Source organism: Ooceraea biroi, chromosome 12 (genome assembly GCF_003672135.1).
Source record: "Ooceraea biroi isolate clonal line C1 chromosome 12, Obir_v5.4, whole genome shotgun sequence".
Lineage (NCBI taxonomy): Eukaryota > Metazoa > Arthropoda > Insecta > Hymenoptera > Formicidae > Ooceraea > Ooceraea biroi.
The window spans coordinates 6,607,409-6,628,678 of record NC_039517.1 but is presented as its reverse complement, the minus strand read 5'-3'; the positions used below and the strand labels follow the sequence as shown (position 1 = coordinate 6,628,678).

Sequence of the window (21,270 nt, the reverse complement as noted above, 5' to 3'; positions counted from 1 at the left end):
TTTTAGCTGCCGCGTAATATTAAGACATTACGTAACATAATGCGCTTTTCTACGATTTTCTTTGGTTCTCGTGTCCGTCATTCATCTCGTGCGTTTTTAACCCGCTCGGCTATTCCTCTGAATTTTCGTTTCGAGTTAGCTCGGTTATCGTGTCCAACGATCGTGACAGGCGATTTTTAAGCGTTTCCGTGGTTTTGTTCGCAGGTTCTTCTGGACGGAGTCGACGTGTCGACGTTGAACGTTCAGTGGCTACGCTCGCACATCGGCGTGGTCGGCCAGGAGCCCGTGCTCTTTGACACAACGATACGGGAGAACATCCGCTACGGAAATGACAGCATTACCGAGGACGAGATGATCAAAGCGACCAAGGAAGCGAACGCCCACGATTTCATCAGCAAACTGCCGGAGGTGAGAGGCACTCCGCTACCCTTTTCTCGTATTCCAGTCGCGCCCTTTAGCCGCTCGGAATTATGGTTCCCCTTTGCCCGTGCTAGACGCGAGTTCGATTGATTCAGCCAGTTCCAACGGGAAGCCGCGGAGAGGCGGATACGTTGGTGTGTCGCATGATTGAATGATGATGAAAACCCGATGAAGACATTGTACGTTCTTTTCCTCAAAGGCGTCTTCTCGCGGTCCCAGGCGCGCTTCTTTCAATTATTTTAGATTTGCAAAACGAGTAATATCTGCTAGAAATAATTTTGGATATTTAGAAATAATAATACTCGAGCTTTTCGTCGCAGACGCTCAAATTCGCAACAACAGATGACAATGTCCTGCAAACGGAATTACCGTGAGAGATTACGGGATTTCGCGATTTGACTTTGTCGGACGCGTGTAAGTGTAAGTGAAATTTCCGCGGGCGTGATTAAATGTCAAGTTTGATGTAACGAGATAAACCGACAGATGCAACGTGATGCACAGATAGATAGATAGATAGATAGATAGATAGAGAGAGAGGGGGAAAAAGCTAGAATGATTTCCCCGTGACGAGAATAAATCCCTGCCTGGATGCAATCGTTGTCATTGGCTGTGCATAGTGATGTGTTAACAATAGTCTCAGGTGTGCCTGGCAGTCCGCGTAGCGCGCGCGCAAACAGACGATAAAACACGCGTGTTGAACCGTGCGCGGGTAAATAACATTATCCGAGATTACGCCCGTGTGTCAACGATTAGGCGTTTATTAGCGGATTATCGGTAGGTGAATTCGATATTCGCGATAGGTACCGTTGCATGCACTTGGTGGTGGTGTCGGTCGCCGCGTTTGCACGCGAGTTTATCCCGTTTACATTCACGCGCGAATTATGGTTTAACCATCCGCCCATTGCACCCGGTTGGAAAAACGGGGCCCGCGCGGACATATCTGTCCGTAAGTTTATCAGCATCGTAATTGATCGACGCGTCGCGCGGCGTCATCGATGCTGATAATATTTTTGAATTACTTCCGGCGGTCACGCTTTATGCATTAAATCCGATAAATGACCCCGATCGTAATTACGCTACACGTAAAGCGTGATATTCGTTGATATTCGTTGATGGGAAACCTCTCTATATCCCTGAAGCTATGAGGATTGTTTTTTGTTGGATCCGGAACAGCTTGTACTTTCGGGCTCGGAGCTGCTGACTCGTCGGGAAAGCGAAATTATCAACGAACGCGGTATCGCAGCTTGCGAATTTATTAAACTGTGCGTTGCATATGCACCACAGGTGTGACACGGTGTTTCTCCCTTGATTAAATAACCGTTATTTCGAGCCACAAATCGCTCGAAAACCGGCCCCGGGCGATTGATGGCCCGATACCACGCCCGGCATTGCCTCACACCGACGATTACAAATATGCATTGCTCGCAAACAACGTAGTACCCGCGGATTTAAATAAAATAATACTCGAAAAAGTTATCGTGATTCCAAACAGACAAGAGAGACTTCGATGAAAAATTGCACGCTAGTTATTTCACGAAAATGCTATCGTACGGAAAAATTTCCCGAAATCTCTCGAATAATTTTTGTTCACGGATAGCGGATTGAAATTAAGGAATTCTAATTAAATATTGGAATTAAGAAAAGATACATAATCGAATAATCAACATTTTAAGAAAATTTTATTTAGTTTTGAAACGATTCGGAAAAGTTCATCTTTCTAGAGCTCTGCGATCGTCATAATATCTTTCCCTTCAATTTTAGTGTTACGATAGTCCCGTGGGTGAGAGGGGTTCCCAAATGTCTGGCGGACAGAAGCAAAGAATCGCGATCGCACGTGCTCTGGTCAGGAGACCAGCGATCCTTTTACTGGACGAGGCGACCTCTGCTCTGGACGTTCACAGCGAGGCGACCGTTCAAAGGGCTCTCGACGCCGCGTCGAAAGGGAGAACGACGATTATAGTCAGCCACAGGCTCTCCACGATCACGAATGTCGACAGGATCGTGTTCATCAAGGACGGCGTTGTCGTCGAGCAGGGAACTCACGACGAATTGATGGCACTCGAGAAACACTATTACGCATTGTACTCTGCCCACACGAACGCCGAAGTTAAAGGTATCAGCGCGTTCCTGAAGCTTTTATCATCATATCACGTCATGCATTTTCATCTTTATCGTGAGCATTTGGATGCGTTAATTAATTAACTCTCGTTATTTCGCCAATAGACAAGGCTACGAAGATCGCCGCGAAGACCATGACGACCGCGAAGAGCCCGAAGATGAAGACGAAGCCGACGCTGATGAAACAGTTCTCGACGCTGTCCATGCACTCTCATCGACTTTCCTTGGCAAGATCAGAATCCACAGTGGAAGAACTCGAGGAGCACGAGAAGCCTTATAACGCGCCCATGATGAGAATATTCGCGCTGAACAAACCAGAATGGCTATACAATCTGATAGGTAACGTCGTCGTAATCGTCTCCCAATTTCCCGCTTCAAGATCTTCTTTTGACGCAATAATTCCTGACCTGATCACACGTTCACACAATAACCATTACATGCAAAATATGCTTATGTGCAGGATGTTTCGCGGCGACATTGGTAGGCGCGTCCTTCCCGGCGTTCGCCGTACTGTTCGGCGAGGTCTATGCCGTGTTGGGTCTTCAGGACCACGAGGAGATCACCAGACGGACCATCAACTTCTCGATACTCTTCATCGTCGTCGGTATCTGTGTGGGTATCGGAACATTCCTGCAGATGTACATGTTCAGCTTGGCCGGCGTGCGGATGACCACGCGAATAAGAAAGCTAGCATTCGCTGCGATGGTGAAGCAGGAGATGGGCTGGTACGACGAGGATGCCAACAGCGTGGGTGCCCTTTGCGCGAGGTTGTCGTCGGACGCCGGGGCGGTCCAGGGCGCGACTGGAAGCCGCATCGGCTCGATACTCCAGGCCTTCTCGACCATCGTGATCGGAATCGGGATCTCCATGTACTATACATGGAAGATGACGCTGGTCTCGACGGTGTCGATCCCGCTGGTGCTCGGCGCGGTGTTCTTTGAAGCGCGAGTGATGAGCGGTCAAGGCATGCAGGAGAAGAAGAAGATGGAGGCGGCCACTCGGGTCGCTATCGAAGCGATATCCAACATCCGCACGGTCGCCAGTCTTAACAAGGAGGAGCGCTTTTTCACTAGGTATTGCGCAGAGCTAGACCACGTCGCCAGGGCGACCAGGGTCAGGAACAGATTGCGAGGACTGGTGTTCTCGTGCGGACAGACCGCGCCATTCTTCGGATACGCTCTGAGCTTCTATTACGGCGGTTACTTGGTAGCCAGGGAGAATCTCAACTATGAGGATGTCATCAAGGTGTCAGAGGCGTTGATCTTCGGATCTTGGATGCTCGGCCAGGCGCTCGCGTTTGCGCCAAACTTCAACACGGCCAAGATTTCCGCTGGCAGAATCTTCCGACTGCTCGACCGGGTGCCGCAGATCACTTCGCCACCGGGATCGGAAGGGAAGGATCTGGACTGGGTGAGTTTGGTCTAATATCATATTTAGAGTGTAAACTCGTTAGGTAAGTTGCAAAGTATACAGTGTGGCTCGCGCGCATTGACTCAGCGTTGATTACCGAAAAATATTTGCGAGATTTTAATCGTAGACTCGAAATGACCAAAATATTTAACGTGGAATAATAACGAAGTGACGAAAGATAAAGTATCTCATTTTGCTCGAGAGAAATAGAAAGCTCATCAAAGAATGTACGTCCGCTCGTAAAACGCAGAGTATATACAGGGTGTCCCGGGTTTTAACCGACAAACTGCGGGAGCATATTCTACTAGTGGAAATAAGAAAAAATTCTTATATCGAGTTTGCTTAGAAATGCTTTATTACAAAGTTATAAACCAATATTGAAAAGAAATATCAGATAAGTAACAACGGAACACAGTGTAGAATTTGGAAGGTCGAAGATGTTTATGTTATGTGTATTCATGTTCACTAGCAATTACTATCAGAATGCCAAAAGTGTTTTCAAATGAGGAATACACTGATATTCATTTCGTGTACGGATTCTGTGACGGAAATGCACGAGCTGCCGTACGAGAGTATCAACGTAGATTTCCTAACAGGAGAGTACCAGATAGATTTAAAGCAATGAATTACTAATTCAGTTACTGAGATGCAACAAAATTTTCAGGAATGTCGTACTGTAACAAATTCTGTACTACATCGATGTCTAGCTTGTATCGATGTGCAAGGACAACATTTTGAAATGCGTCGCTAAATCATTGCGTAGATCATTTTTATTTTTGTGAAAAAATCCGTTGTTACTTATCTCATATTTCTTTTCAATATTGGTTTATAACTTTGTAATAAAGCATTTCTAAGCAAACTCGATATAAGAATTTTTTCTTATTTCCACTAATAGAATATACTCCCGCAGTTTGTCGGTTAAAACCCGGGACACCCTGTATAATTAGTTTTAACTTTTAATTAGTTCCTTCCAAAGTTAATCGATATTTGCGCGGCATTGAGCATGGTATTTAAATTCGCTGAATCGCAAAATCGTTAATCTTGGCGACTTATTTCAACGTACGATAAGCTATGTTAAAGTTAATGCACGCGACATTCCGTCGCCAATTCGTTTCTCTTGTTAAAAAAATGTAAAAATAAATTTCACTGAATAACTAAATTAGTAAAATAATTAAATTTCACTCATCAGAAATTTTGCACACCATGAATGACTGAAAAAAATATATCATTGGCAATTTTTGGAGAAATTAGGTAATTCCTAGAAATTAAACAAGTCTGTTTTGCCTCAGCTCTTTCGTGATCTGTTTTATGACTTCAAAATTTTCCTAATTTATTTAAAACTGCTTCACCGTTATCTTATCATAAACTGAATCCAACGTGTGTTACTGTTGAGATTTACTCAAGCGTACTATATTCTCGGAATTATCAACGAAATTTTTAACAGAACCCGAAAATTTACAATGTGCTCCGGCAAACAAGTTAAAAGTTGCGTAACCGCAACACAGAACGCACGGGGGATTGCAAATAGTTTTTAATGATCTGTGAAGCACACGCGACAGATGCACAAGTTATTCGAATGATTACCGTAATGCCTTGTCGTAAACATCGCTGATTGCCGGATACAAGTTTAATCATCGCATTCGTGTCGCGGTTTTCTGTTTCGTTTGCGGTGCAGCGCGTGTTTGGGCGCGCGCATACCGAGATGCCTGTGCAAACGTTATAACATCCATTAGAGATTTACTGTTTGATGGCACAGCCCCCGGAGCAGCTCGTCTCGTTAATTACATTCGAAACGCGCAACTGACTTGGCTGATTTCCGTTGAATCAACACCGGCGAGAACATTTGAGAGAGCGTCCCGCGTAAATAAATGAAATGAAGCACGATATTAAATATTAACAGCATCTCCTCCATTAAATGCCCCGAATAATAATTCTCTTAATTATTATTATCTTAATTGTAACAATCTTTTCTTCGCAACTGAACAAGAGAATCCCACGGGAAATGCTGAAGAAATATGAAACGTCGACTTCGTTTCCCTCACTAAATTATAACAGGTTTTATCTTGTAACTGATCTTATAACTGATCTTATAATCTTAGGCAGACGTCGCGAGGCAAGTGGCGAGAGACGTGGGATCTTCTGAACGCTAAAGCTGAAACTAAAGCTCGCTTTACGTATGTGTTTGTAGAAGGCGGACGGCTTGATCCAATTCTCGAAAGTCGACTTTGTCTACCCAACGCGGTCGGAGGTGCAGGTGCTCAAGGGGCTGAATCTAATCGTGAAGCCGGGTCAGATGGTGGCCCTCGTGGGCCAAAGCGGTTGCGGCAAATCTACTTGTATTCAGTTGCTCCAACGGTTGTACGATCCGATCGCCGGTACCGTCACGTTGGACCGCCGTGACGTCGCATCGGTTTCCCTGTCCAGCCTTAGATCGCAGCTCGGCGTTGTCGGCCAGGAACCGGTTCTCTTTGATCGCACTATCGCCGATAACATCGCCTACGGTGATAACTCCCGACAGGCAAGCATGGACGAGATCATCGAGGCTGCCAAGATGTCCAACATCCACAGCTTCATCGCTTCGCTGCCGTTGGTCAGTTGCTTTGGAATATTCACGCATGATAAAATGATATATACTAAATAAAGATTATCCTCCCTTGTGCGTGAGCATAATAGGAATAAATTTGATAACCGGAACCACGTACGTGAAACTTTGCGCTATTATTCGATGGAAATGTGGATGAGTTTCGTGATCGGCAGTAATTTTGCGACAATTATATTACAGTTACTAAAAGGATTGAGTGTTATGTAAGACAGTATATTGCAAGGCCTTGCAATAATTTCTTTCGTGCGAAATAACATCCTGTGTTTTCGTTTGCGCTATCCTTAGGGTTACGACACAAGATTGGGATCAAAGGGTACTCAGCTTAGTGGCGGACAAAAGCAACGGATAGCGATCGCACGTGCGTTATTGAGAAATCCTCGGGTATTGCTACTGGATGAAGCAACTTCGGCCTTGGACACTCAAAGTGAACAGGTAAGAATGTCTAAAAGAAAACCGTCGACTTGCGAATAATTTAGCTCACAATTTCATCTCTCCTTTTCCTCTCAAGCATTACATCAATCAATTTTAAGTACAATTCGTCACGATCGTTCATCGACTAATAACGCTTGGAGACGCATCAGGCAGCAAGACGAGAGAGCGTGAAACGAGCGCAGGACGAAACCGCGGAGGAAATTTGCTGGAAAAATAAACGCGTTCGGCGATCGATCGCGTAATGATTACGGAAAGTCGTTTATTAACCGCACCGAGCGGAACGATCCCCGCCCGGAAACGAGAAGCGTCCATCCGGCTTTCACTTTTTTTTGTCCGATGTAACGTACACGTGTATCTTTTCCTATCCTATCCTATCAATTAGCCGGGCACCACAATTCCCGGGATTACGTCTCGGCGCACGAGATGACGTCTCGGTCCGCCGCTGGCGATGTGCGAGATCGACCTGCGGCCAGATTGGATCCGATTGAAAATCTCCCGAAGAACGGCGACCGTTATCGTTCCCGCGAGGGACCGGTCGTCGGCGACCGGCAATCGAGTTAATGGCCGTCGAAAGTAGGTTTTGCCCGTCGCATCCGGCTCCCCCGGGCGCCGTCCGTGAATTTCCTCCGCGGGTTCCGCCGGCGGAATAACGCACGCGCCCTTAATAATACCGTCGCCGTAGTCGTTAAGAACGTCTGTTGTCGCGAACATTCTCGTGTCCATTAATTCGGCGGAAACGGGAAATGGCAACGAAGAGGAGCGGCTACCGAACGACCGTCGCATCGCGCAAATATCGCGAAACTGTGCTGCAAGCGGAACAATTTCCGATAGGCAATAACGAGCGCGATAGTCGGCGGTGTCGGATAATAAATATCTCAGTATTTACGGTATAGCCACCACGGTGGACGACTACCGGCCGTACGAACCGCGCCGATTTCGGTGATCTCAACTACCGTGGCGCTGATGAATATTAAAACGAGACCCGATAGAGTCTGATGAAAAATACGGGAGAAAAGGGCGAGTGGAGGGAACGGCCGCGGATATTACGGAGCTATACAGCGGCGCGTTTGTATGATAATTCTCGCACGTCCGATTAAAACCCGGCGATACTCGCGCGAAACTCCGCGATACTCCGTCACAGTGGCACAAATTGCGTAACTGCGCAATCAAATTTTTCCATTCCCGTTTGTACGGTGATTCCGTTAAAAAAAATTCCGCGATAATCCGTCGAACGAATCTACGAGTTTCGACAGCCGGTTAAATATTTTTTTATACTCCCTTTCTCCCGTTCTCTCCCTATTTCTCCCTCTCGGTTTTGTCGATCTGTCGAAATACCATTGTTAGTATTATCAGCGCTAACAATCGGAAATGCCCGGCTTTACGAGCAAGCGGTAGTTACGCCCGGGCCGGGAAACCGCTCGTAGCGACCAAATGAATTTCGCGGCAATATTGTTTCGTACGAACCCTCTCCCGGAACACAATCCCCCTCGTCGACAGGCCTTCTTTTGTTGTCGGCTCGTAAAACGAAAGTGCGAAAGAGCTCACGTTCGATTAGCTGCGAAAACAGCCGGTGATTCGGCCGCCTGATTTAAATCGTGTCTCGCGCGTTAAACCCGGCCGCTCGCGTTAATTGCTCTGCTTGCGTTTACGGAATTAGTTTGGCAGATGTACCCTGAATAATTCATATCCCAGAAACAAGATACACAGCGCTCGTCGCGCTATATATTATTAACGTCGATCGTTTTCAGCGCGGCCGCCGACGTGACAAGCGTGATGTTTCGCTCCGCGTAACGAGTCCGCTGCGAGAATCACCATCGTAATATTCCCCATGCGTAACACCGAGCACGAAACTTTCTTCGGTGATTAAAATGTATGAGACGGAAGCGCACGCCTGATCTCACGAGCCGTTTTACGTTCCGATCCGCGTCGCCGTCGTGATCGCGCACTCACCACCGAGAAACGCTCTAATCGCGTAATTTCGATATTTTCTCTGCTTGTAGGTCGTGCAGGCGGCCCTGGACAAAGCCATGAAGGGCAGAACGTGCATCACCATAGCCCACCGTCTGGCCACCATAAGGAACGCCGACGTGATCTGCGTGGTCGACCGGGGTGTCGTGGCCGAAATGGGCACTCACGACGACCTGATGGCGGCCGATGGCCTCTACGCTCACCTGCACGCCCTCCAGGAGACCTCCATACAGTAGAGGAACGTCGGACTTCCGCTTTTCCCTTCTACGTGCGCCGCTTGGTGCGACCGACACGGTGGATTCGTCGAGGACAAGGGGGAAGTTAATTCGGGGACGGTCGAGCGCGCGAGAAACGGAGGAGGACTGACCAACCGCGTAAAACCGCAGGGCGGAATTCGAGTGGCCGCGACCACCGCCGCAGGGTTCGTTGCCCACGAAACGTCGAGGGACATGAAGCGACGAGCGATGCTCAAAGGAACGAACGCGTCCAGGATCGACGGGGAAGTCCCGCGGGCTTCCCTTCCACGGGAAACGTTAACGGCTCATCTGTCGCGTCCATCGACTCACACCCTGCAACGAGTGCCAGCCGAGACGGGCGAGATCGAAGAGGAAGTATTGGCGATCGCTACTTCCGCCGGAGATGTGATTGAACTTTGAAAAATACGAAATCATTCTTTCTCCGTCGGGATCCGGTCCAGTTTGATTGACTTTCGCGAATGAGCTAGCCAATTTTCATCACGATAGGTTTTCATTCATCCCATAATGTAGTGTTCATCACATTGCGGTACGCATGCATCGACACGAACATGGATAGATCGACGCCGTAGCTTTCCCATAGGCGTGAGCATTTCTGTGTCGCGAATTTCGTCGGATTTCGATGGATTTCACGTTTTCCGGAGAATCGATCCTCGCAGCAGCGAGGTTCCTCGAGCTTCACCGTGCTCGCGTCTCCTCGTTTTCCCTTCATCCCTACGTCCATCATTCTCATCTGCATCTGGTCATTTGATCATCATCTTTGTTAGTTTTACGCGAAATGTTACGCGGCCGAGAGGCTTAAATTTGCGTTGAGAACGCTGTGCATACACGCGCGTTGCTTCTCTCGGCCATGTGACTTCATTAGGCATCGTATCGTGCACACCCGCGTGACGATACATCCTTTTAGACGACGAAACGCGTAGCGCGCGGCATTATCCGTAATGGCAGTCGACGTAATAGACTTTAACATTCCCCTTCGTATCCCGCGCCGCCCCTATTCGTACCCGTCGACTTTTCTCCCGGTGGCGTTTTCTCGGGTGATAATATTTCTCCACGCGCACACGCTCGTACACGCACACGTACAACATGCTCGCGGATGTCGTCATATCCGACGACGAGTACTGAGACGCTTCGACTATCCCTCTTCTTGTGAAAAGAGAGAAAGAGATAACTAGATCGGATAAACAAGAACAGTCGAGATGGTTTCGATCCACCCAGCGTGAAAGGATTCGAGGGTTTGTCGGGGACAACTCGCTACCGTATCCCGCTGATCGAACGAAAGTCGATACAGTCGTCAAATGGACCCAATTAGCGTAATTAATGTTATTGATCTGCGCCCATCCCGCCGTGTCTCGCTAGATTAGATAGACGAGCGGCGAACGGATCGATCGACTTGCGGGAAACTCGTGACTCGTGTAACAAGGCGTGCAAATGGCGACAGATGTTCAGGGTTATAAGGGCGTGACGTGCGTAAGACCGTCTCTCCGTCTCGTCGTAATTTCGCCGATGGCGTGGCGACGTTCTAACGCTGCCATGAAAAATGTATATAGGTCCCTCTCTCTTTCTCTCTATCTCTCCTGGAGGTGTGGACCACGCGTCATCCCGCGCGTCCCTTTATTTCTATTCTTTCATCTGAAATATTCATCTCTTTATTCCCACGCAGAGAAAGAAAGAAGAAAGGAGGGAACTTCCCTCTCCCATTCAAGCGCACAGACATACAGTATAACGTAAACTGTACGTAAAATGTGATGATTTTATCCACGAGCCGAGACGCAGGAAACGTGATAAATCGTCGTCGGTCTCGTTCCACTTCTGGTGCTTCAACGATCAGACGTTAGTGCGGAGAACTCACCGTCGCGTGGCGGAAAAATATGACAAAGACGACGAAGCGAGTGACGAGGGAAGCCGATGAGGGACGCGTACGCGGTATTAGTTTACGTCAAAGGAGGAGATGCCTTCCCCTGTCGGGGGTGAAGGCAGATATATGCGATCGCGAGAGCGCGCGCTCTGAATTCGATCGACAGGAATTATGTAAAACAATGCTCATGCACGAGTAAACCGAAATTTATCGCCGCAATAGCGGTTACGCCGCGCTATGTCTTACGTATGGCGACATATAAATAAAGCGAAATAGGAAGTCGTATATCTGCGGGACGGGGGGGACGACCAGGTCCCGCAGGAATCTGGCCTCGCCCGTACGAAACGGTCCCCGGCGCGCGAAACGAAAATCGATAATCGCGAAACAATCAGCGATACGGCGCAGCAGGCGACGCGCCCTTCTCCCATAAATTACTTGTCAGCGTCATACCGCGATTATGTTCTCTCGATACCCGGTGCCTTCTTTCCTTCTAGGCTTTAATAACAAAATTTGCCGGCGAGAAGGCTTATCAGCTTTGCCGATGACGTACGCACCGCTGCGAGGGAGTGCGTGCGAAAGTGGTCCCCGGACGATTTTTCAGAATTTGTGCCTTCGGCTTAGGGGTGCCACTATCCCGATCCATTACCGCGAGATAATACCGCACGAGCACGTTGCGGCCGAATGTAAAAGGGTGATAGCTACTAATCGACGAATATTCGGGGTACGACGGGATATACCGAGCAAAGATGCGGTTAATCATGGGCTCGAAGGGGTGATTAGCCATTGTTTCAAGAGAGTGTTATATATTGCCCTCGCGGTATTTGTGTCTACTTACAAGCGGATTTAACTCTATCCTTTCGGGATATTCATGGAAAATGAAGAATTATCATTTTAGACTTATGGGATATGTAATTCGGGGAAAACGGTCAACATCGGAGGAATCAGTGGGCCATTTCTTACGACCCCTGGTCGAGTGACTTATTTAGGGCTGCGGCCATCGTAACTTAAAGATCTTGCATTAGTTAAGCGAAAAAAGAAGAAATTCTTTCGATTTGCATGTGCGAAGATAATTTCTAAAGTGCAAGAATTAGCGTAATTCACACACGAGTAATCAGACATGTACGTTGATTTGTAATCGTGTAAGCGTACTTATATGATGATACTAGATGTATGAGGAGGAGGAGGCAGAGAAGGAAGTATTAAAGCTTTTGTTATAAGAGAGAACAATATCATTGTGACGTAATAATAAAGAAAGATATAACGAAAAGAAGACGTGCGGAAAGAAAGCGATCTAATTACGGTTCCCCGCTTCTTTTTCTTCCTGACGTTTCATCCCTTCCCTTCCAACATTCTGCTCTGCATTATTGTTCGCGAAGAAATTAATTAATCAGATGGAGATGACGTTTATAAAGGATGTTCTCCAGACACAGTATAGCTCATCCTTCATAATTCCACGATGAACTCAGACTTTTCCTTGGAAAAATTTTACGGGAAATCTAATTTTGAGAATGTTTAAAACTTGAGAAAGGCGAGGAGCTCCTGACAACTAATAATTTTTCGCGATTAAGTAAATTTCCGATAAGATCAGACGGCAAGTGTCGATCTTAAGTAGCGCTCTTCGCTACTTGAGAGGTGATTAGCTCTTTTACATCGTTGGCGTAATTTATACTACGGGACAAGGAAGGAACGTCTTTATCTCTCGTCTGGCGCCTCCGTCTCGTAACAAGTGTATTATATTTTTATCATGGTTTTTATTTATATTACCAGCCACACAAATACACGCAGCGATGTCGACATAACAAAGGCAAGAGGGTATGAATAAGCTGCACAACTTGCTGGTTAACGAGAATACTCTCCCTTATTTCGTGCTTCGAGTAGGTCGACTCACCGTAAAACTCGCCGGAAATTCAATTATCGTACCATCGCTTCCATTCAGAGTTCCCGAAGCTCGGTATTTTTTCCCCGGCGTAGTTTTTAAAATTCGCCCGTAAAAAATCTGTAGGTTCTCGTGGATGAAGAGTACGGCGGGCGCTTCTATTTTATCATCGAACTGACAATTGAGGAGTGGAAAGTGTCGGAGGTTTGAAAATTCAGGCAGAATGAGCGAAGATAGTAGCGAAGGGGCAAAGTGAGTAACAAGTTGGATGGGCGACAGTGACTCAGGAGGCAGGTATCAAGAGGACCAGACAAAGAGAGAGAGAGAGAGAGAGAGAGAAGGATACAAAGCGTAAGAAAGAAGGTTCTTCGAAGCTCGGGTGAATTTGCAAAGTTACGAGAGGACGGTAGCTGCGATAGCCGATGAAGTTTTAAGCAAACTTCCGGCGATGCCAGCGCGCGACCTCCGCAGGGAAATAAGTCGCAACAATGACGCGCGTCTGAGTTTTATTTCACGTCGATCAAGTAAATTAATGTAAAGTAAATTACACCTAGTTATAAATGTGCGAAGTAATCATCCCTGCACATTCGCTCTAGACTGAATGCATCAGTAATGAGTAAACCCTATTACAGTTTGACAATTAAGAAAGAATCATTCATTTATCAAAACAAATAATAATTTATTATAAGCGGAGTAGTCAAGAGAGAAAGAAAGAGAGCGAGAGAGAGAGAGAGAGAGACTTCTTAGTTGCAATTTTCTTAATACTCTCTTCGCGCTGAATCCTTTAGTTGTTAAAATATTTCTCGTAATATTTAGGAGGAGAAGGGGGTCTTGCATTAATTTGACAAGTTTGCAGTGAGGCTATAATACCCATGCGACATCGAGCTAATAGTAATTCCTGGCTGCACGGCGCAGACGAAATTTCGGGACGGGAATTTCGCACGGATCCGTCGTGGTCGGGTGTCAATTAGCATTCAGTGAGGAACGTCGTCCTTTGTTGTAGGCGAACTGGTCCTGGTGTTTCGTGGGAACCGGGGGCTCGTGCCAACTAGTTGGGTGCTGTAGAAATGGCGGTCGGGGTGGCCGCGCCGTACGATGCTGGGCGCAGACACGTTTGAATAAGCACGAGCACGAAGAAGGGATCGTGTAAACAGATACATATCTGTAGTCGGACACGCGGAGGGTCTGGCGGAACGACCCGTCTTCGTTATTTATTGCTGGGACCGCAAATGTGTACGATGGCTTTATCATTATTAAAGATTATCACCTCGCCGAGTTATTCTCGCCACCTCCGCGTACTTTCAGCCGTAGAAATTGTGCGAAAAATATCCTCTCGCACACAGGCAAACACAGAGAAAACAACGTTCATTTGTGGAGCGGGAATAATAAAATGCAATACTACCCCTGGTATTGCTTCAACATTTTCGACGGCCAAGTCAGACGGGATTATTTTTCATGGAACGGGTGATTTGACGCGCGAGAGGGAGACCCGCTGTAAATACCGGTGTTATTTAATGCTTTGTATGAGAAATACACGGAAACGCGGATTCTGCCGATACTGTTAACGGTCCCGTCATTTTCAAAAGGCTCTAATTAGCTTACGGCGCGCACACGCATAGACGGCTGACACGGCGTTAGAGAGAAGGCCGACATAAATAAATCGATATATATATATCCACGGAGGGAAGACGGAGACGAGACAACCCGGCTGAAAGCGCCGTTGTAGATTTCGCTACAACCCGCGCAAACCGTTGCGCATATAAATCAGCATAAATTGCAACGCGGAGATTCCGTAGTCGCGGCATGCATCGCCTGCGTTTCCTATGGACGTACGCGTTTAGCGGCAACGCAGGTGGTGGTGATACTCATAGAGGATGCAGACCGCGTGCGACACCATAACCAAAAGAGAGCTTCGTCAATTCGTCATAACGACGAGATGATCGGCGGGATACCTGCACGCGACATGCACGCGTACTTGCAATTATATCTATTGTGCGATATTTTTTTTACTTGTCGATTGTACCGTTTGATCAAGCGGGATGAAACGTCAAGTTAACGTTAAATGTTTGCCAAATTAATCGGGAGAAGTACGAGTTTCCGTTCTGCACGTTCCTCACGTTTATTGCTGCGCTCATGTACGAGTGTCACGCGTGATGGATTGAATTTTCGTGGAACTTCCCCGAAACCCACCGGAATCTACGACTTCAATTATATATTTGACAAATATATACGACGCGGAAAATGTAAAAGCATGAATATCGTAGGGAGCGAAAGTCCGTGACGTGTATGACGTTTAAAAGGGTGCGCTTTCTCGGAGTTGCGACACTTGCTCCGATAACACGTTAAAAATGCAGCCTGTAATTTCGCTCAAGTTTTGAATATCGCCTGAGAGATGGTATATCGATCACGGATAACGTCAACATCCCGCCGGTGTGCAAAGTTGTCGCGAAAATGTTTTCCCTGGGCAAAGCTACGAGAGCTGCCACGGGCGGCGGTATTGCGTTTTCAACGTCGCGACTGAATCAGCCTTTACGGACTTTCGTTTAACTTGGCGACTTTAGAGCGGCTTTGCCGCCACGCCGTAAGATACTTTCATCCCCCGTCGCGTTCTCTCAATGGAGAAACCGCGCTGCGGACTTTTCATATCTCGGATCTCTGTCGCGACTAGATCCAGGATCGTCCGAGATCTCCCGCCTGCGGATGGATATCCGGCTGCTGCTCGTATATGTATCTCCCGTTCGGTCCATCCAATATCGCGATTCCGATCAAAATCTTGGCGCGCCAGGGATTTCTTGCGGCATTTCCCGACCGACTGATGAAACCACCAAGCACGTGGATCATTGAAAAATTTAAGGGCCGCTGGCGAATCTCTCGACTTGAATTTACCAATTTTTAGATACACTTGGCATTTTGAGGAATGCGCTTTTTTTCGTTATTTTTCTATTATTTTATATGAGAAATACGTATCGTTGTTACACAGAAATTTTGAATCACAAAATCGTGGGTCAGCCATATATCTCACTCGGTAACATAAGCGTGTAATAACAAACGGACTAGTCTGGAAGTCGTAAATATTTCAACGCTTGTTTGAAAGCAAACTCTTGAATCACGGCTGCGGTATCGAGCTGTCACGTGGCGATGCATCCCGAAAGCAATCGCGTTTTCGTTATCTTGATATCGATTCCATTGTGCAGCGACGAACTCGAATTTATAATCGGACTGACATCTCTAATCAGTTGCGCGACACATTCCTTATTGCAATCAGTGGAGAAAAAAGAAGAGAGAGCGACAGATACGACAGCGATAGGAGGTACCGCGTCGATAAGTTTGACAATTTTATGGTGGGTACTTATCGATATCGTTTATATCGTGGCGAGGGTACGTAAAGCACACGTCTGTCGCACGTGTGCGGATAAGAGGGAAAATTCATTGAATCATCGTGGCACCGGCACGCGAAGAAGGAGACGAGCCTGATGGAAATTGCATATAGGATCCAGACGGCGGGTGGTGCAACGTAAATTTACGAGCTTGCGTCGCCGGCCGGAAACGAGCTCGTAATTCTTCGGTTCGAGCACGAGCAGAAGGACACTGCACCAGGCTTGCGGTCCTGCCGAGCATGTCATATGCCCAAAAAGTGCCGTGACACTTTTTCGTCGTCGAATCGAGCGCGAGATACTTGCGCCCTTATTTACGTCGATTTTATTCGCGGAGATATCGTGACGTGAAACGAGAGAAGCGAATTTATTTTGGAATGCGCGCTTGCATTTTTATCCGGGATTCCTGTTATTTACGCCCGAACGAGAGCATAACACAGCGAGAAAAATGAGAATAATGGAGCGATGAGAATAAAGAATCCAGATAGAGCTAGTTTCGCGCGGCACAGCCGTATCGGCATTCCATTTTCGTGACTAATTGACCGTCTTGCTGCTGTTATGCTCTTCTAATTAGTTTGGACTCTGGTAATTGGGGATAAGATGCGCTCGAGCTGATTGCGTCTATGGTAAATCTCTTGTCAATCAAGCATGATAGATTAATTTGTAAACGAAACTTCTCTCTCTCTCTCTGAACAGGCGGCTGCTCGCCGTAACTGTCGCGAAACATTATCAGCTATTATTTACATTCATGTAAAATTATTACGTAACTTTTCAACATGCTTTCATTCCGAATTTATTATTTCAGGAATTATGCTTTAATTTATGCTCGTCATTACTCGCCTTGCCTCCATTGTTCGATACTAATGTTCTCACGTCTCTCATAATTCCCTCATAATCAGTACTCGTCTCCCGTACTGAATTGCAAAGCGAAGCGACCGGTTATTGTTATCCAGATGCCTCGAGATGCCGGGAAGCGGAGAAGGCGAAAACAAACATGTGATTCTCGCGGAATTCGCACAACGAGGAGGTTCGATGGAGAACAAGATCCGACGATGACGGCGAACAAACTCGCGGCCGAGTTATTTATTTCGCCGCTGCTCGCGGCCGTGTATCGCGCGGCCCGAGGGTAAAATCCGATTTTCCGAGTGGAACGTGGATGCGCTCGCATTGTGTAACCCCGTGGTCTCGTATACGCCGACGTCTCGTATTCGTCTCGTCGTCGTCGTCGTCGTACTTGCATCCTGTGGCACAAATACGGACGTGCGCAACGCTAACAACGGTGGCCTCCTAATGATGCTTTAATTTTAATGGATGTCGCCCGATAGTTGAATCCCTCGCGCGCAGGTAACGGTCGTTATCACGCTCGTAGTACTTGCCTCGTACTTGCGTTACGTTCCCTCCTTTATCCCCCTTACAGTTCCGCTTTCCGTCACAATTTCTTTTGCTTCGAAACTTCGTTTCTGCGATACGGAGCCGCCTACGTGTCCTGCTGTCGTTCGTTCGCGTTTTACGTGCAGGATGCGCCCTATTTTCTTGGTATTAAGGTCCATATCGGCTTTATTCACGTGTAATTTTCTCGCACAAACCGGCAAGCATGTGCAACCAATAGCAGCAGTTGTAATCGGCACGTTGTAATGCGCGTAAAAGAGTACTAAAACGTGCATGGCACGAAACCGCGTTTTGCGAAATGGTAACGTGGAAACGTGTGGCGCGCCAATGATTTCATGTGAATCCGGAATTTCGAACGGAATTAATTGATTAGAGATTAGCGGTTATCGGCGAAAAATACTTTGCCCCTACCGGTGCACTGGTGCTGTAAAAGTTAAATAGCTTCCGTCAAAACACGGTGGATTTAATAACCTCGCGCGCAATAATTAATTGATACTTTCTTTTTTATTCCGCGGCAGCCGTTAATTAATAGCATTTCACATGGACGGGACAATGGTCGAATGTAAATCATTAATTGCAACACAGACCGACACCTTTTCCCCGATTATAGAATCATACCGTACAACGAGATGTGATAAATGACATTAATAATTTTATTTATTCGAGAAAAGTGCAATCGAATTAATGCGATCTCCCCGACAATTCACATCGTTAGGCTTTATCGCTTACCGTAAGCGCAGTGAGCGCGTGAAACGGTTAGTAATTATGGCGAAACGATGGCGGCGCGCATATGAATGCGCGCATACTAAACAAATTTTATTTCGTTTATCCAGTACTAATGATATTAATGATTAATGACAGGCGGATCGATTGAACTTATCGCTTATTAGGTATAATATGAAAATCAATTCGTCACAATTCCCGACGCGGTCCACGGAGGCGTTAATCATTGTTAACCGCGAAATTTACTTATTCTCATTACGGCGAGCAAAATGCGTGCCCTACATTTTAAACGAATTGACGTGCGGCAATCTGCATCGCGGCTTAATTTATCTCCTATGCGAGCATTAAATAGTATTCGATCGTATTACAAGTTATACGTGTGTGGTATTATATTAGGAGTGTGATTTAGTTTTGAGGGTTTTGCAACAGATGGCTGTAGTATCAGTTTGTTCCAATAGCTGTTTCCGATAACTGTTGTTTCTTACGGTGTAGACATTACCATGACATTTAGTAGCATTATAGCAATAGATGCAATAACAGTCGTGTTTATATCATCGTAAAAATGCAACTTCCGAAACAGCATTTTCGACATGCGTTGCTTTTGTTTTTTAATCAAAAGAAAACTGCCGCTGACGGTTATAGAATTCTTGTGGAAACTTATGGTGATTCTGCCCCATCAATTAAGACGTGTGAATACTGGTTTAGACGCTTTAAAAGTGGTCATACTGATGTGAAGGACAAAGAACGCTCGGGACAACCAAGAAAGCTTGAAAATGCAGATTTGCAAGCATTATTGCACGAAAATCCAACAGAATCCACTTCAGAACTTGCCAGAGCGTTAAATGTTGATCGTACAACAGTTACCAAACATTTACATGAAATGGGAAAAATTCAGAAAGAAGGGAAATGGGTTCGACATGAATTATCGGAAAGTGCCATTGCGAACCGGTTGAACATTTGCATTTCGTTGATCGCCAGGCAAAAAAAGAAGAGTCTTTTGTCTCGGATTGTTACTGGGGATGAAAAGTGCATCTATTTTGATAATCCGAAACGCAGAAAATCATGGGTGGATCCAGGCGAACCATCAACATCCACTCCGAGACGCAATATTCACGGTTGAAAAGTAATGCTCTGTATTTGGTGGGATAGTGTACTATGAGCTGTTAAATCCGCATGAGACTGTCACGGCTGATCGTTATCGACACCAATTGTACAAGTTGAAGCAAGCGTTGGACGAAAAACGACCACCAATTGCGAGTAAACGACGGAAAGTGATTCTTCTTCGTGACAACGCTCGACCTGACGTTGCGTTATCAGTGAAAGAAACACTATTAGAGCTTGAATGGCAAGTCTTCTCCGGACATTGCTCCATGCGATTATTATTTGTTCCGGTGGATGCAACACGCTTTAGAGGATACACACTTTGATAATTTGGAAGAAGTGCGAAAATTCGTCGACGAATGGATCAACTGAAAAGAAGAGTGATTTTATCGTGGTGGAATCCATCTCTTGCCAGAAAGATGGGAAAAAGTTATAGAAAACGAAGGAAAATAATTTGATTAAGGTATTCATTCATTATCATATTTAAATACATGCGTTTTTGAGCAAAAAAAACCCTCAAAACTAAATCACACCCCTAATAATAGTCTTTGGTGGCAATTGTAACAATCGCTAATTGTATCAGCGGCATCATGCGTTTCCCATTAACTCGTTGTAGCAGAATTATTTATACCGATTCTTCCATGTTATTGTAGTGCGCTTCAAAGCGAGCACGCACGGCACGTTGTCATTATAACTATTATAATATTAATATTATTGCACAGGGATGCGCGCGGATACGGGGAAACATTTAATAGCGACGCGAAGGTACGATCTATAATTATAACAGAACGAGAGTACCATCATCGGGCCGTGTATCCGTGTTTCGAGAACGTGTTACGAGGGTGCGCACACCTCTCGCGATTTTACCCCGGCGATATGACTGCAAGCAGAAACAGCCCGCGTGCGGAGATAGAGAAACGCGCATTCCGCGCGGAACTCCAATACGACGCGACCGAACTGCGACACGATATTTCTGTAACGCCCGTTACAATGGCGCGCCACGGGTTCCACGGTAATTGTCGCGTGTTCGAAGTGGCTCGGGTGGAGAGGGTGCAACAGTTCGGTCGGCCCAATATCGGGAGCACGGGACAATCCTATAAGGGGTGGAAACTGCGCGTTATATTAACTGTCCAAGTTGTCAAAGGTGCGGAGAAGGTGGCCGATCTAGCCGGGGGCGGAGGTGGAGGATGGTCCCGGGACGAACTTTCAACGGCATCGCCGACCATTGTTTCCGGCGCGCGCGCATGATCGTCGGCAACCGAGTAACGCCAAAGTTGAGCAACGTTGCCGACTTCCGGGCGCGTCGACTACGCGAGATTGAAATTCCCCGCGTACGTTCGAGGGTGGATCGTGCCACCCTTGCTCCCACGCCACGTCTAAGATATTTCTGCAGTCGCGATAACGAGCTTCGTCAAGAAACGGGTCGGGTTTTAGTGGAAGAGCACAATGCGTTCGCCTGCACGTGCGTGCCTGACTGTCGTAAAAACATGGGAAACTTGGAACAAGGAATCTGTATGCTTGCAACTTCCGGAAAGGCTTTGTTGCATAAATTTGGAAATGATGTATTGAGTAAATTAAGTTTTATTTTAAAGGGGAGAAAGGAGTGTGTTTTCTATTTTTGCTCCAACTGCATAAACTAAATTAGACAAGTTAAACCAAATGATATTTTACTTCTGAACTTTACAATTCTACAAGATAAACAAAATATATATTTATCATATAGAAAACACTACACATTCGAGCAT

At 46.4% G+C, this 21,270-nt stretch overlaps 1 protein-coding gene across 2 annotated transcripts in view; it reads left to right on the top strand.

The window, feature by feature from the left end:
* Positions 1–12,332, top strand: part of LOC105284153 (multidrug resistance protein homolog 49) — a 56,689-nt gene extending 44,357 nt beyond the window's left edge. For both annotated transcript variants that reach the window (XM_011347459.3, XM_011347458.3), the window contains 7 exons: positions 205–408; positions 2,182–2,533; positions 2,644–2,877; positions 2,999–3,948; positions 6,137–6,538; positions 6,836–6,982; positions 8,983–12,332. In XM_011347459.3, the coding sequence (XP_011345761.1) occupies positions 205–408; positions 2,182–2,533; positions 2,644–2,877; positions 2,999–3,948; positions 6,137–6,538; positions 6,836–6,982; positions 8,983–9,186 (2,493 nt within the window). In that variant the 3' untranslated portion in view covers positions 9,187–12,332. The remainder of the gene's footprint in view (positions 1–204; positions 409–2,181; positions 2,534–2,643; positions 2,878–2,998; positions 3,949–6,136; positions 6,539–6,835; positions 6,983–8,982) is intronic.
* Positions 12,333–21,270: the final 8,938 nt, after the last annotated feature.